The sequence below is a fragment of the Atractosteus spatula genome, chromosome 21 (genome assembly GCF_055471065.1).
Source record: "Atractosteus spatula isolate fAtrSpa1 chromosome 21, fAtrSpa1.hap1, whole genome shotgun sequence".
In the NCBI taxonomy this organism is placed as follows: Eukaryota; Metazoa; Chordata; class Actinopteri; order Semionotiformes; family Lepisosteidae; genus Atractosteus; species Atractosteus spatula.
Window position 1 is genome coordinate 2,867,932 of NC_142726.1, and position 12,980 is coordinate 2,880,911.

The window sequence follows — 12,980 nt, forward strand, 5'->3', positions numbered from 1 at the left end:
TTTAATTGTTCCAATCAAACACCTTGCTAGTTCAATTAAAGCTTCACTTGGGTAATTAACCAGGGCTGGAATGAAAACCAGCAGGTGTTTGGACCTCCAGGAGCCGAACCTCTGAAAGACTAAAGGAAGACATAACTTAACCATGACATTTCAAGCTCTGACAACTTTAAATGAATTTTCAGTCAAAAAACTGGGCAAGCTGCATCTAGCTTGCAGATGCAGTTTTAATGTACAGAATTAAAAAAAAATCTTGATTCATTGGACTTAGTCTTGAATCCCAGTCTCTTATACTGAATTGCACATTTTGGTATTCTAATAATGTTACTGCTTAGTCAGCAGCAGACATCTAGGAGGGTTTACCTGGTTTAGCCCTCGATACTCCATTTAAATTCCTGCTTTGCATCTTGACAGCAGCGTTACCTGCAAGCCCAGAGGTGGGTGCTGGAGGGTCAGTGTGCCTGCAGGTTTTCTAGGGCTCTTCAAAGCAGCAACACCTGAAGGGTTGGAAGAAGCTGTTAAATTGGTCCCATTAAGCCAATAACGAGCTGATCGTGCTTGTTAAGAGCTGGCTTGAAATGATATAACCTGCAGAGAGACAGGCCCTCCGGGTACAGGACGGCCCAGTCCTGTTCCAGATCGATCTAGTCAGATCTCTAAAGCAAAGCAAGGCCGAGCCTGGGAGACCTCCAGGACAAACCCGGTTGCTGCTGTGAGTAGTGTGGGATTAACGGGTGGCACTCCCCCCTCTGGACCTGAATTCCTAACCAATTGTCCCAGTACAATGACAGGACGTGCTGTAGGAAATGTCATCCTTCAGATGACTATTAAACCAAGGTCCTGATTCCTTGGTCATAAAAAATCTCATGGTATATTTTCTCTTCTCTGCCTCATCTGCTGTGTAGTAGGATTGCTGGTGCATACTGCCCGGATACATGAAGCTTTGGGTCCCTTCAGTATGAAAAGCACTATATAAATATAATTAGAATTCTTAATGCTTGCGAATGAGTCACTTTCTTCATTGCAGTCCTGCAAAAGATTATCCCTTAGACCTCAAGAAACCAGCCAAAACATTTCATGATTCACAAAAGGCACCATATCCAGATTTTGGAACACAGCTTTTGGAACTACAATACAAAAAAACCCTGCCTGTCACTTCATGAAAATTAAAGCTGCTGTCAATAAACGATTTGGAAAGAATGGTATTCTAACTTTGCACTGCAATTTTCTTACCTTGGGTTATTATAGGTCACAAACAGATCAATTCTTTTTGGATATCCTATTTCTGCAAAGGTAAAACCAATTAAAAAATAAACACTATTAAGTGTAGAGACCTACAGGTACAGGTGAAAAGGTGACTAAATTAGTTCAGGGTGAAGTCTCCTTTTGTAATTATTCAACTCAATCTTTTTGAAGGCCAGATGTTATTATATTGATACATATTGTAATACATAATTATCTTCAATTCCTGTGGTGTGTACTGGACATGGAAGATCACTTTGCTGTGCAGTGTCCATAATTGATGTTTGATAATATTATTCTAGTTCAAAAGGAGACTCCAAGGATTTCAACAAATACCTATTTAGTTTAGTAAACAGCTTCTTTATTCCTTTACAAAATAGGTACAAATACAGAAGTATGCTTTTCACACAAACAGGAAAATTTCAGATTATGTACAGAGTTTACCAAAAATAACGTAGTTCTAATAAACACATGGTCTTTGTAAACAATATGTACAAATTATCCATACAATAAAACATGATCTTCCACCTGTGTATTTCAGTAACCTTCCTAATAATCTTTTGGCTAAAAAGCAAAAGGAGTAGAAATTTCCTTCTGCTTATTTATCAGAAACCATAAAAATAATTATTAAAATTATTGTTTTAAACCATCGGACAAATAGGTCTATTTGTGCTTTTTTTGCTATGATACTTCACCGAGATAAAATTGCATTGCCTCAAAAAGTGGCAACTGTAAATGTAAAAAATAAAAGAAAAATATAAATAATTATAAAACACATTTCCCTTTAACAGCTATAGACAATACTGCTTTATGCGCAAAACAAGACAAGAGATTCTCGATGTACATTAGTAACACAGCTTTCATTTTCCTTTTAATAATACACATTCAAAACTAAAATATGATGCCTTTTAAAACAAACCTTCAATGCACAGTTATTTCAGAGAGCCATCTGGAAATGCTGCCCATCCAAACTAATAACTTACAAAGCAACAGGATTCAGAGACACGGCAGCTGCATAGAAGCAAGAAACTCCAATTGCTAAAAAAGGCCATGAAAAAGAGGTCAGGTTCAAGGCAAAGCTCCCAGTAATGCATTAAAAACCACATGTGCCCACCCCTTCGCTACAGGTTAAAGGTCAGAGTCCTTCACAATCTAACTGGCTCATAGTGACAGATCCTGATCCCATTTTCCATAAGGTAAGTCCTTGGCCATGCCAAGACTCCCCATGGACAGGAAGCTGGTTCATCACAGGTTAACCTCCCAGCAGTGCTGCTGGAGGGGACTGTGCATTTTGGACACGGGCTGAAAGTACTACTGCCCTCGCTGCATCCTTCTGAAGTAAAACCTGGGTTCTAAATATTTCCCTATTCAGACTTTGGGATTTAACTTATAACTTCTCACATCTTAAAATCAGAATGGAGAATAAAACCATGATTTTAGCAGATTGTTGCAAAACAATTGCATCCTCTTAACAATCCACACTCTTACTAATCTTCAATGGTAAGTGACAGGAGTCTGCTTTAAATGTGAAAAAATACATTCTCATGTCAGATCTCATGTAAAAGGTAATAGCCACAGAAATACGGAAAGGCACCCCCCTCCATTTCATATAATGCTATGGACTAATTCATCACATTGTCTGAATAGTCATTTTTGCAACTCCATAGAACAATGACAGAAATAATTGTTCACACCAGGTGTTTTCATTTGGGTAACTCACTGGAAACTTTGACACTTACCTGGAAAACGAATGTTCAATAAATGCAGAACAGATATTACCGTATTTATAATTTCATGAACTAATCCACTTTAAGAAATGACTAACATTGGTCAAGACAGGCAGTGACAACACCTAAGCCTGCTACTGCAGAACTAAAATTAAAACTGTTCTCCCTATTGAATCCACATTTCTTAAATTTACATGCTCAGAGATTACTGAACAAGAAGAACAATACCATGTGCATCGGGATGTAGACCATCAGCAACCCTAAAGCAGTTAAGATTAAATAAAGTTACAAATTGTATATTTAGGTGACCTGAAACTGAAAAAAATGTTTAGTCTATTGGTTAGAAATAAGTACAAGTGTAATTACAGAAAATAGCTTACAAATTTATGTTGTACGCAGAGAAAGATTATAAGTAAAGAAATGTCATGTTTTCTTTCCTAGGGAAAATTTACCGACATGAATCAGTGTTAATGCACTGTGGGACATGCAGTTTAATTATCCATGATAACTCATTTAAATATAGTGATTCAGACTGGATTTCAAAGGTTAAATAGCGAGTAGAAAATTCAAGATTAAGTTTGTGGTTAAAAAATTAAAACCTTAACATGCTTTCCTCTCGTCATACATGCTACACACAGATTAGATATGAGGCTTTACACATTATTGCACTTGGTGAGAAAATACACAAGACGCTGTTCACCGGCAGTATCTATTTGAAGCTCCAAAATAATTTACTATTAAAATACATCAGCAAAATCAAGGCGGGGGGGCGGGGGGGGGGGGGGGCGGGGGGGTGGGCAATACTTTAAAAGACTAACTTCCTAAAATTAAATTAATTTTAATATGTAAAAAATGATAGTTGCGCATGACAGTATTTTTATAACACTGCTGATTTCATGAGGATATTTTCTAAGAGATTAAAAGTAAGATACCGCGGCTGCTTGCTTATGCATCGCTCATTCGAACCCTGTTTGGTGCCGGAATGTGTGAGACAGAGGCAGAACCTCCCGCCCTGAGCCGGCGGCGGGGCTTGGGCTCACCAGGCAGACCCAGACTCAACCCCTTTCACATGGCCTTCTTTGTCGCTATTGCTGTCCTCTGATCAGAGCTACAAGATGTCTGGAGTGTTTACAGAATCAAAATCCTTCTTCCTCCTCCTCCTCACACGCAGCGATGTAAGGTCACGACGGGACGCAGAGACATAGCAACAGAAACCCGGCTGAAGGCACATTGCAAGGAGAGACGGAGAGGGAGGTGCGGAGAGTGAGAGCATGGAGTGGGGAAGGAGCGGCTCTACTTGAGCAGGGCCCGGTACAGCAGGAGGGAGTGGGCGGTCTCTCGCTCCTGCTCCATGTAGAAGATGAAGTCCCTGAGGCTGACTCGAGTGATCCTCTGGCGGGGGTACTGGCGGGAGGAGGCTGCAGGGGTGGCGGAGCCTGCCGGAGAGCCGCTGGAGCTCCCCAAGACCTGAGGGAAAAAAACAGCAGGAGAGATGAGGCTGGTGGCTCTTCAGAATGTCAGCTGGAAATCAGAACGGGGGGGGGGGCAAGGGGCTGGGCGTGGGGGGGTCATCACCCTCCTTTTGTGGGACCCCCTGAACGCGAGCCTTCTTTTTTCTTAACAGGGGGGGTGGACTTTTTTTTTGGTAGTCCCTCACCCTCAATCCAGGCATCACAGAAAATCAGCTTTAAGAAGGAAACAGACCTTTAAACAAACAGACACTAAATTCTTCACAAATGTGGACACTGATTCTTTGAGCACTCTAGGAAAATTAAACCAAATCTGCACACAAGAGCTGTTTGTTTTTTGATAACATGGATGCTATCAGCTGTATCAACATTACATGGTGAAGCAAAACCCAAGACTGTGTTTCTGTGTAATTATGTAGTCAATTTGAGCAGTTTCAAGCATTTTCAGGCCTGTGTTTACTGTATATTCTGCAACCCAGAACACATCAGTTCCACTAACACACGTGCTGAAGCACTCAGACATTTACCCTGAAATCTGTCTATTCCTGCCTCAAAATCTTCACTTCAATACGCAACAAATGTGGTGGTAGATTTGGTTAAAGCCATAACAGAAATCAGACAATACAATTCATGAACACAGATACAGTCTATGCAAGAATGCGACCAAATGCGCCTCGGTGTTCAGATTAAAGTCAAAATCACAGGGCGCCACCCGCAATTACAGGAAGCCCTACACGTACTGTACACCAGAATAAGAAAAAAGGTTTTTCATAAACAAGATGCTAGATGCTGATTTTAATCTGAACTGGCATTTCACTCTGATTTAGTGTATTCTTTTTTGCTGAAGCCTAAAGTCTGAAGGAGGGGAGAAAAAAAATAACCAGGCCCTCTTCGAAATTAGTGAATGCTTTACGTTTTTAAATGAAAAACACCGGTTAGCAAATCTCTGCAGTACCCACTTGAACCCAAGCAGAAAGAAGTAAGCCAAACACTGTAATTACAAACTCCTCACACCCCCCTTTTCAATTGCACTGATTGCTCTTTGTAAACTTGCACAGCTATAGGCTGATGTTAATTAAAGACATCTGCAGGTATGGGGGGAGATGGGTACGTTTTCCATTTCTGAGACACTGGAATAAAAACATACAGAGAACAGCCACACCCTGGACATCATGTTTTAAGATTCTGAAAAGGGGAGATCGTTCTATGTGAGCTGAATTTAAGAACAGCTTCTCCGAACAGATATTATTCCCGTTAGCATGTTTAGAAACCTGAAGTGCCCTCCATACGAGACAGGACAGAAGGGAGTGCTGTTCTGAAGCTTGGCAAAGGCGCTGAAGAATGACCCTTCTTACATTACATTCTTACATTCATCTTCACATTGGGAGGCTGCTACTCAGTTTGGCAGCGTTGCGAGCCTCCGGCTCCCCTTCTGTAAATATAGGAATGCCCTCTGCCACATGCTACATTAATGCCAACAAAAAGATGCCAGGAACAAGGCTCTGAAACACTGGTCAAAACAATACAACAAACATCTTGCTGCTGACAGATGTCTTTCACCTGAGAGCCCAACCCTGAAAGGTGAAAGCTCAAGAGACAGGCCAGCCCTTCACAGGGGAATCTGTGCCTTATGTCAACTGTGCATAGATTATTGAACGGTTTTTGGAAAACCCTTTGTATGTGGTTCAAACATGGATAGGAAAGGAAAACTTTTTACTTTTTTTAACCAGTCTGCAGCATTTGCCAATAACCCAAACACCACCCTGTTGCTGTCTGTATCTATAGAAACCAATCATCTAGTTACAGATAGATGCAGAACAGAAAAAAAGCACCTGGTGGAAAACCATAGCTGTTACCCAGCTCCTGTGATGCTACTAGCTGTGTCTCTCCGGTAAATGAAAAACTTTCTGATATGGGCAATTAAATGCATAAAAGATGAACTAGGACATTTTAAATGAACTATCTTTTGAATGAAGAATGAAGAAAAAAGCTACTTTTTTAGGTTTTGGGGCATGATGTTATCCAAGAATCAGCACACTTTTCTGCAACAAAAATAGGTGTACAGTCCTGTGCATGACCTCCTTTCAGCCTTTTACATCTACAACGAAACCCTTCCTATACAAAAAAAAAAGACTTAATTTACAATTTAAAAAAATCCTCTATGAGCTCCAAGGTCTAAAATAGCTTCAAAGCCTGCTCTCAGCAATCCAGTTCTGGCATGTGTCTTTACTACCACACCTTCAGATCAAAATGTGTTAATGGCCTTGGGCATAGCTACACACCTCGCCCTTCAGTGAAAAGACGGCAGGCATTACTTTCAGGTACTTACAGGCAGCTAGCGCACAGGTATGCTTTCCCAAGGCACAAAAGCACACAAAACGAGTTCTGTGATGTGTGAACACCGAACGCTGAACGCTGAGGAGCCACTACAGGAACAGGGCGTACGGATGTGTGAGGGAGAAAGTGATCCGCCCAGCTGTGCAATTAAACACCGAGTTTAATTATCAAACTAATCGGGTGCACAAAATAAATAACTTTCTATATTTTCCTGTGTTATGTTCTTGTCTCAAAAACCCGGTCTTGGGGTCAAACATTGCACATTCTGGCAAAGGGGTAAAGCAGCTTTACATTTTACACACTCATTTACACACCCATAGAGAGGCTTGCAAAGAGCTTCTGTTTATTCTGGAACCATCTGCTAAACTGCTAACAAAGGTACTGCGATCACTCTATGGAATTTAAAAGGAATAAAATAAAGTTAAAGTCCTCAAGATCATAACCCATTCCAAACATGCAAACTGTACAGTATATAATGCAATCCAATGAAGAGGGTTTATCAGAACAGTCTGGCAGGGCGCAGTCAGTGGCAGAGATGTGTTGTTGAGGCTCCATTTGTCTTTGTCCTGCACCTGGGGCTCTGTGTTCTCTAAAGAGATTCCCCTTTTGGAACAGAAATCTGGAACAGGTGTGCCTCCTGAAGCACTTAAGGTATTGGGCTGGGCTTAAAAGTCTCTTTTAGATGATCAACACTGGGCTCACACCGCCACGTGCCACAGTATTTATGACCAAATGCTACAAAAAGCCCACCTCAGAAAGGTAACAGACTGCTAATACTACAGCACTAAAGTTCCCCAAAAAACCTGGCGTTCTTTACACACCTGTATGTCTGCTTTACTTGCACCCAGTCACTGCACACATACATACATACTGAGCTCAGGTTCTCCTGATTCCTTTACTTATACTCTTATCTGCAAAACGGGGCATCCAAAAAAAATTTGGTAAGAGAACAGAAAACTGTGGATGGCAAGCCATCTCATTCAGTAACAGTGCTGCTGAAGTGGTGCTAACCACACCTAAGGGTGTGCCACCTAATAGTTACAGGTTTCGAAAGAATGAGATGTCATCGCACAGTCACATGTCGTGACAGTGGAGCAGTGTTACTGGACCAATCTAGAAATCTAACATCTCAACAGTGAGGGTACCAAACTAGGTTGTGGTCTAACTCAAGGCCAGGTAGAAAGGAAACAAAAAAATGCCTATAAAATGTTAGAAAATACTTGAATAGATCTGTTTAGAAGAAAGAGAAAAGGCAAAGTGATATTTATATTCAGGGGGTTTTCTACGGCAAGTTTCGCACTTGACTCTTTCAAGTGCTGATGCTTCTGAACAGTAGAGGTCAGGAGCAGAAGTGAGTCTCAGTTTTAGTGCCCATTGCTGTAATTGCTTAAAGAGCTCTCTGATACAAGCAAGCCCATGAATACACAGCTAATCAGAGCCTTCTGCTCCTATGATATCATCACAATCTCTTTTCAAGTCTCTGGGCAGAGCTGTCTTTTTAATTGCAGTCAGACAAATTCAACTGGAACCTTTGAGAGTCAGTTCAGGCGATGTCAAGGTTAGAGCTTTTCGCTGCCATTCGGGAACCCTGGTCTGATTTAAACCATTAATGTAAACACAGCTCTGAAGTGCTGCATATCATCAAGAGAAGAAAAGGCAGATCTACAAACCAGGAATGATACCATGTTCTACAATACACTGAAATTAAACAAATTCTTCAGCCTAAGATTAAAGTGACAGAACTACTTAGCTCTATGTGTTTGGCAACAGACCTGTGTGAAAGATTATTCAAATCAGGCTTCCTTCCACAGGTGTTGAGTTATGAGATGATGTATAGTTCTGTGTATAGTCTGGTTATTTCAATTCCGCAATCAAGTGAAAATATTTTAATTAGAAAGAACAGTTTTGTATGTGATTAATAAATACAACCTGTCAACCAATGTTGCACAAAGAATACCACTTAACTCATCTCTTTCCTCTCTTCCTACTGTACAGAGGACCTTTTATTTCATACCAAGAGTAGCTTTTCAAATGTGAGGGTTAATCACTCCCATTCCAATCCCTCCTCTTAGAACAGAACAGCAGCGTCCGGACGATCAAGTGATTACGTCACAAAGCTCTACTTAACCAAACATTTAAAAGCACAAATCAGGCTCTCCCTGGACCATCATAAAGGTTGTTCAAAGACATCTAATTTAAACTGAGCTGCCAAAGCTCGTTGGTTGGGTTTCACTGTAATCCCTCAAAACCAGGCAGCTTTCTATTTTCACACAAATGATCTGTAGTTTAATTTCCCACACCTGGTTCACAGTAAGGCTGATGATTAATTTCCCAATTACAAAATTTAATTTTGGCGGAACAGAATCCCTTTCTCTCCACTGCAAACTGGCAAACTTAATGTGACGATAAGCTCCCTTTTCCCTGCTCAGTCCTTTTATCATTCTCCCATGACTGTGAAGTTCTCGTGTATCTTTAGAATAAATACTTGCATTTGGCTCTTTTGCATTTTTCTTTTTGCTGATCAGTAGCTTTGAATTGGAACCACATCAGACTTTCATACTACAACATATATTGGATTTGGCTCAGGTCGCACCTTGCGGCTGAGGGTTAATAGTCCAGTTTGCCAGACAAACAGCTGGCTCGCCCAGCAGAGCTGAGATGTGCTGCCTCAGCAGAAAAAAAACGTTTGTCTGGAAACTGTCAGTGCACTAAACTTCACAGGGGAGGATCTGCAAAAGGCTACGCTTAGAAAACTGAACGTAGAATCCAGGCACATGGTTTAATATGAAAAATTATACTACCTGTCATGATTCACAGCTACTGAATTTCACTGGATTTCTGAACACATGTATTATACTTCAGGTAATGCAAAACCAGCACACATGAAAAAAAACATACCAGTCTCTTGCTCATTATTCCCATTTTCGCTCTCCGTTCTCTAACAAATACTGTGACAAATGATGAGCATTACCAGCAGAGGGAAACCAGCAGTTATTTTTCATAAAAGAAGTTGGTGTCATGACGTAGTACTGTACATTACCAAGCAATACGTCCTTATCACTGACCAGAGGATATGACCATTGATAAGAACAAACAATTTTACCACCTTTATTGATCAGGGCCAACATGAAGTTACATTTTTATGTGGTCATAAAAACAATCTTTTCCATTGGCTTTTTAATATCCAGCAAAGACAGAACTTGAAAGACAATAAGGAGAAGAGGAAAAATAACTACTGTATGAAGCAGGTAAAAATATCTATGTCTACACACACAATCCTGCACATCTGTGCGCATATGCTTCTAACCACAGTGTGATGACACATTACAGTGTAATAAACTGAATATGCAGTAGCTCAGATAGGACACCCCTGCAACACTAATATAAGGCATTCATTAATAACAGTATAGACTTCTCTTAAATTCATAGACCATGTTTTCTGGATTACAGCATTCTCTTTTGCTAATGAACTGTGTAAGTGACTTTAATCAGACAAAGCCACAGCATCGAAAATAGATTTCCCCCGCTTAAAGATCTGATGTGCCTTCTCTTTTTCTTTTTATTGTGAAAACAGACAGCCTTGTTGATCTTTCACCTACTGTAAAACAGAAGTGGAAACCATGTGGAAGTGTGTTTAAAAGAGAGAACAGGAGATGTGCCTTTACCCAGAGCGTTGTGGGAGTATGGAGCGAGCTACCAAACCATGTGGTTAAAGCTCACGCTTTAGCTTAACTCAAGAAACAGCTGGATGAGATCAATTAACTACTAACTACTAAACAGGCTAGATGGGCTGAAAGGCTCTCGTTTGAAACTGTTCTTATGATCTTATGGGAGGTGGTTGTTTTGACGAAAATGGCACTGAACGGGTTATACCGCGCGAAAGTAAAACTACCAGCTGCAGAGTCAAGAGCTCAAGTTTAAAATCACTCCCATCATCACAGACTGACTGGATGCCATGGAACAAAGCCTTACCACATGTTAACCTATAATCTGCGTTTCAAGCAAAACAACTCAGCCATCCATCTTTCCTTGCACAGCTATCCAATGTTTACATTCTGGAGACCAGCAATGGGAGTACAGCTACACTTCGCCAGCCCTGGTAAAAGACATTTTCCACAGCTACTTTATACCGGGCTCTCCTACGCTGGGCATTAATTAACAACAGAAATGTTTTCTTTTATATACAAAAAGACACACCATGAGGACATTTTGAAAGAGTTAACAGATGTCTGCTGAATTGCTCCTGGCCTTTTGACATTACCCCAGTGATTTATTTGATGTGGAGTTTGCTAAGCTATAATAAATGTATAAAGAATTAGAATAATCGTTGGCAGATGTATATACTGTATGAGGCAAAAGTCCTTCTTCAATTCAAAAGCACGAGGCAAGATTAACACAAAGGGCAATTAGAACAGAGGACCGAAAAGCTCTTGTTCTGCTAGCTGCTAATCGTAGGGGTGGACTGGCAAAGCGAGGGCTTAGTAATCTCTCAGGTTTATGCATTAGCACATGCGTATGAAAGGCAGCTTACTCTGTTCTATGGGAAAACCCACAACAAAATGCACCCACCCTTCCTGTTGGAACACCAGAGTAACAGGGACCATAAAGAAGGGAATGTGCTTAACCTCACAAATGTAAAACCTGCTTTTCTTTTATAAGGGCAGCTATTTGTTTGCTTCTGTCACTTTCCATATCTAAAAAAAAATATTAATATATAAATAGGTATATGCTCAATCTGGGCATTTCGTGGTCACTTGGGAAAAGAAAAAAAAAGAAAGAGCTGTGCCATTCTGATTCCGATGAAAAATGAAGGAATTAAATTCAGAACAAACAACTTCAATTCAATCCTGAACTACGGAACAACAAATCTTAAAAATGTCAAATTGCAGAGGATCTTAATACCCATATAAAACATAAAAATAGCGACGTTGTTCCATGGCAATGCATAGCAACCGTACAGAATTTCAGTCAAGGAGAAAGAAGGGAAAAACACCTTATTACTTCTAACTCCTGCAAGCCATTTTGGTCTCCAAAGGTTTTAGACTGCCGGAGGCCATGTGTCTGCAGTGTTTCGGGAAATGACTTGCCTTCGCACGAACACTGCTATGTTCTGCAGCACTGCTGCCCCCAGCATCCCCGCTCAATTTCTGTTTAACCCTTCCCTACCTTTCCCAAACTCTCATTTCAGCACGGCACTGTCGCCTTGCTCAAGCTTGCAAGCCAAACCTGCCTCAGACCCCTCTTTTGCAGACATGTGCAGCATTTTGCCCGTCTCCCTTTGCTGTGTGGAAATATGGTGCTCAGAAATAAAAATGAAGAAAAGCCACAGTTCTTTCAGCAGAGCTCACAGACTTAAAACACAGTAAACAAAACAATTTTAAGACAATCTGTGGCACAGTACAACGCAGCTTTACAGTTAAATATATATATTAATGGTGGATTAAATCTGCAAAATAGTTGACACAACACATAATTAAAACATCTTGCTTTAGGTAAGGAATTTTCTAATTAGTAGTGTACTGACAAAGCTGCAATTCCATCGCCTTGAGTTTCAAAGTCCACAGGTTAGAGCTAAGATGAAAGCTGACCCTACAGCTCAATTCTGGGGGGCTGCTCATGCATTTCCTTAGAAGACAGTCAGAGGGTCACCAAGCTAAATATTGTTCAGCACCCAGAAACCTCTTTTTCACATAGCTAGGTTGCAGGTTCTCAGCTGACAGTCTTTCTCTGTCGTTGTTTAACAATAGAGTTCTTAGCACATCATCTCAATTTTCCTCTCTTTATTTTGGTGAAAGCATTTTTCAAAGTAAAGCTTTTGCTCTGAAAGGCAAGTGGCTTGGTTTACTGGATACTGCTTTTTATACACATCTCACTCACATTGATCTCTTAAAAAAAGATTAAGAAGCATCCAAAGAACAAAAACACCCTTGCAGTTAAGCGGTTAATGCAGTTCAGCAATCATTACAATTTAGTGCCATTTCTATTATGACACAATAAACAGACCCTAGATGTCTGGAAGCAAAAGTTTTATGAGTATAGCTCCAGGGGTTGTGACTTACCTGCTTCTAAATCTCACAGTGAAGCGATATAGTTTTTAAGTCAGAAATTTGCCAGATACACACAGGTACAATGGAAAGGAAAGGAGAGCTTAAATACTTTTAACAACAAATAAAAAACAAAGTACAGGTCCCTGAAAGTATGAGACAAC

The 12,980-nt window shown here is 40.5% G+C and overlaps 1 protein-coding gene across 2 annotated transcripts in view; it reads right to left on the reverse strand.

The window, feature by feature from the left end:
* Positions 1-1,575: 1,575 nt before the first annotated feature.
* Positions 1,576-12,980, reverse strand: part of LOC148816997 (transcription initiation factor TFIID subunit 4) — an 88,793-nt gene continuing 77,388 nt past the window's right edge. Inside the window, exon 15 of one of the 2 annotated variants that reach the window (XM_088939221.1) lies at positions 1,576-4,433. In XM_088939221.1, the coding sequence (XP_088795347.1) occupies positions 4,260-4,433 (174 nt within the window). In that variant the 3' untranslated portion in view covers positions 1,576-4,259. The remainder of the gene's footprint in view (positions 4,434-12,980) is intronic. The other variant, XM_088939222.1, reaches the window with a different exon arrangement.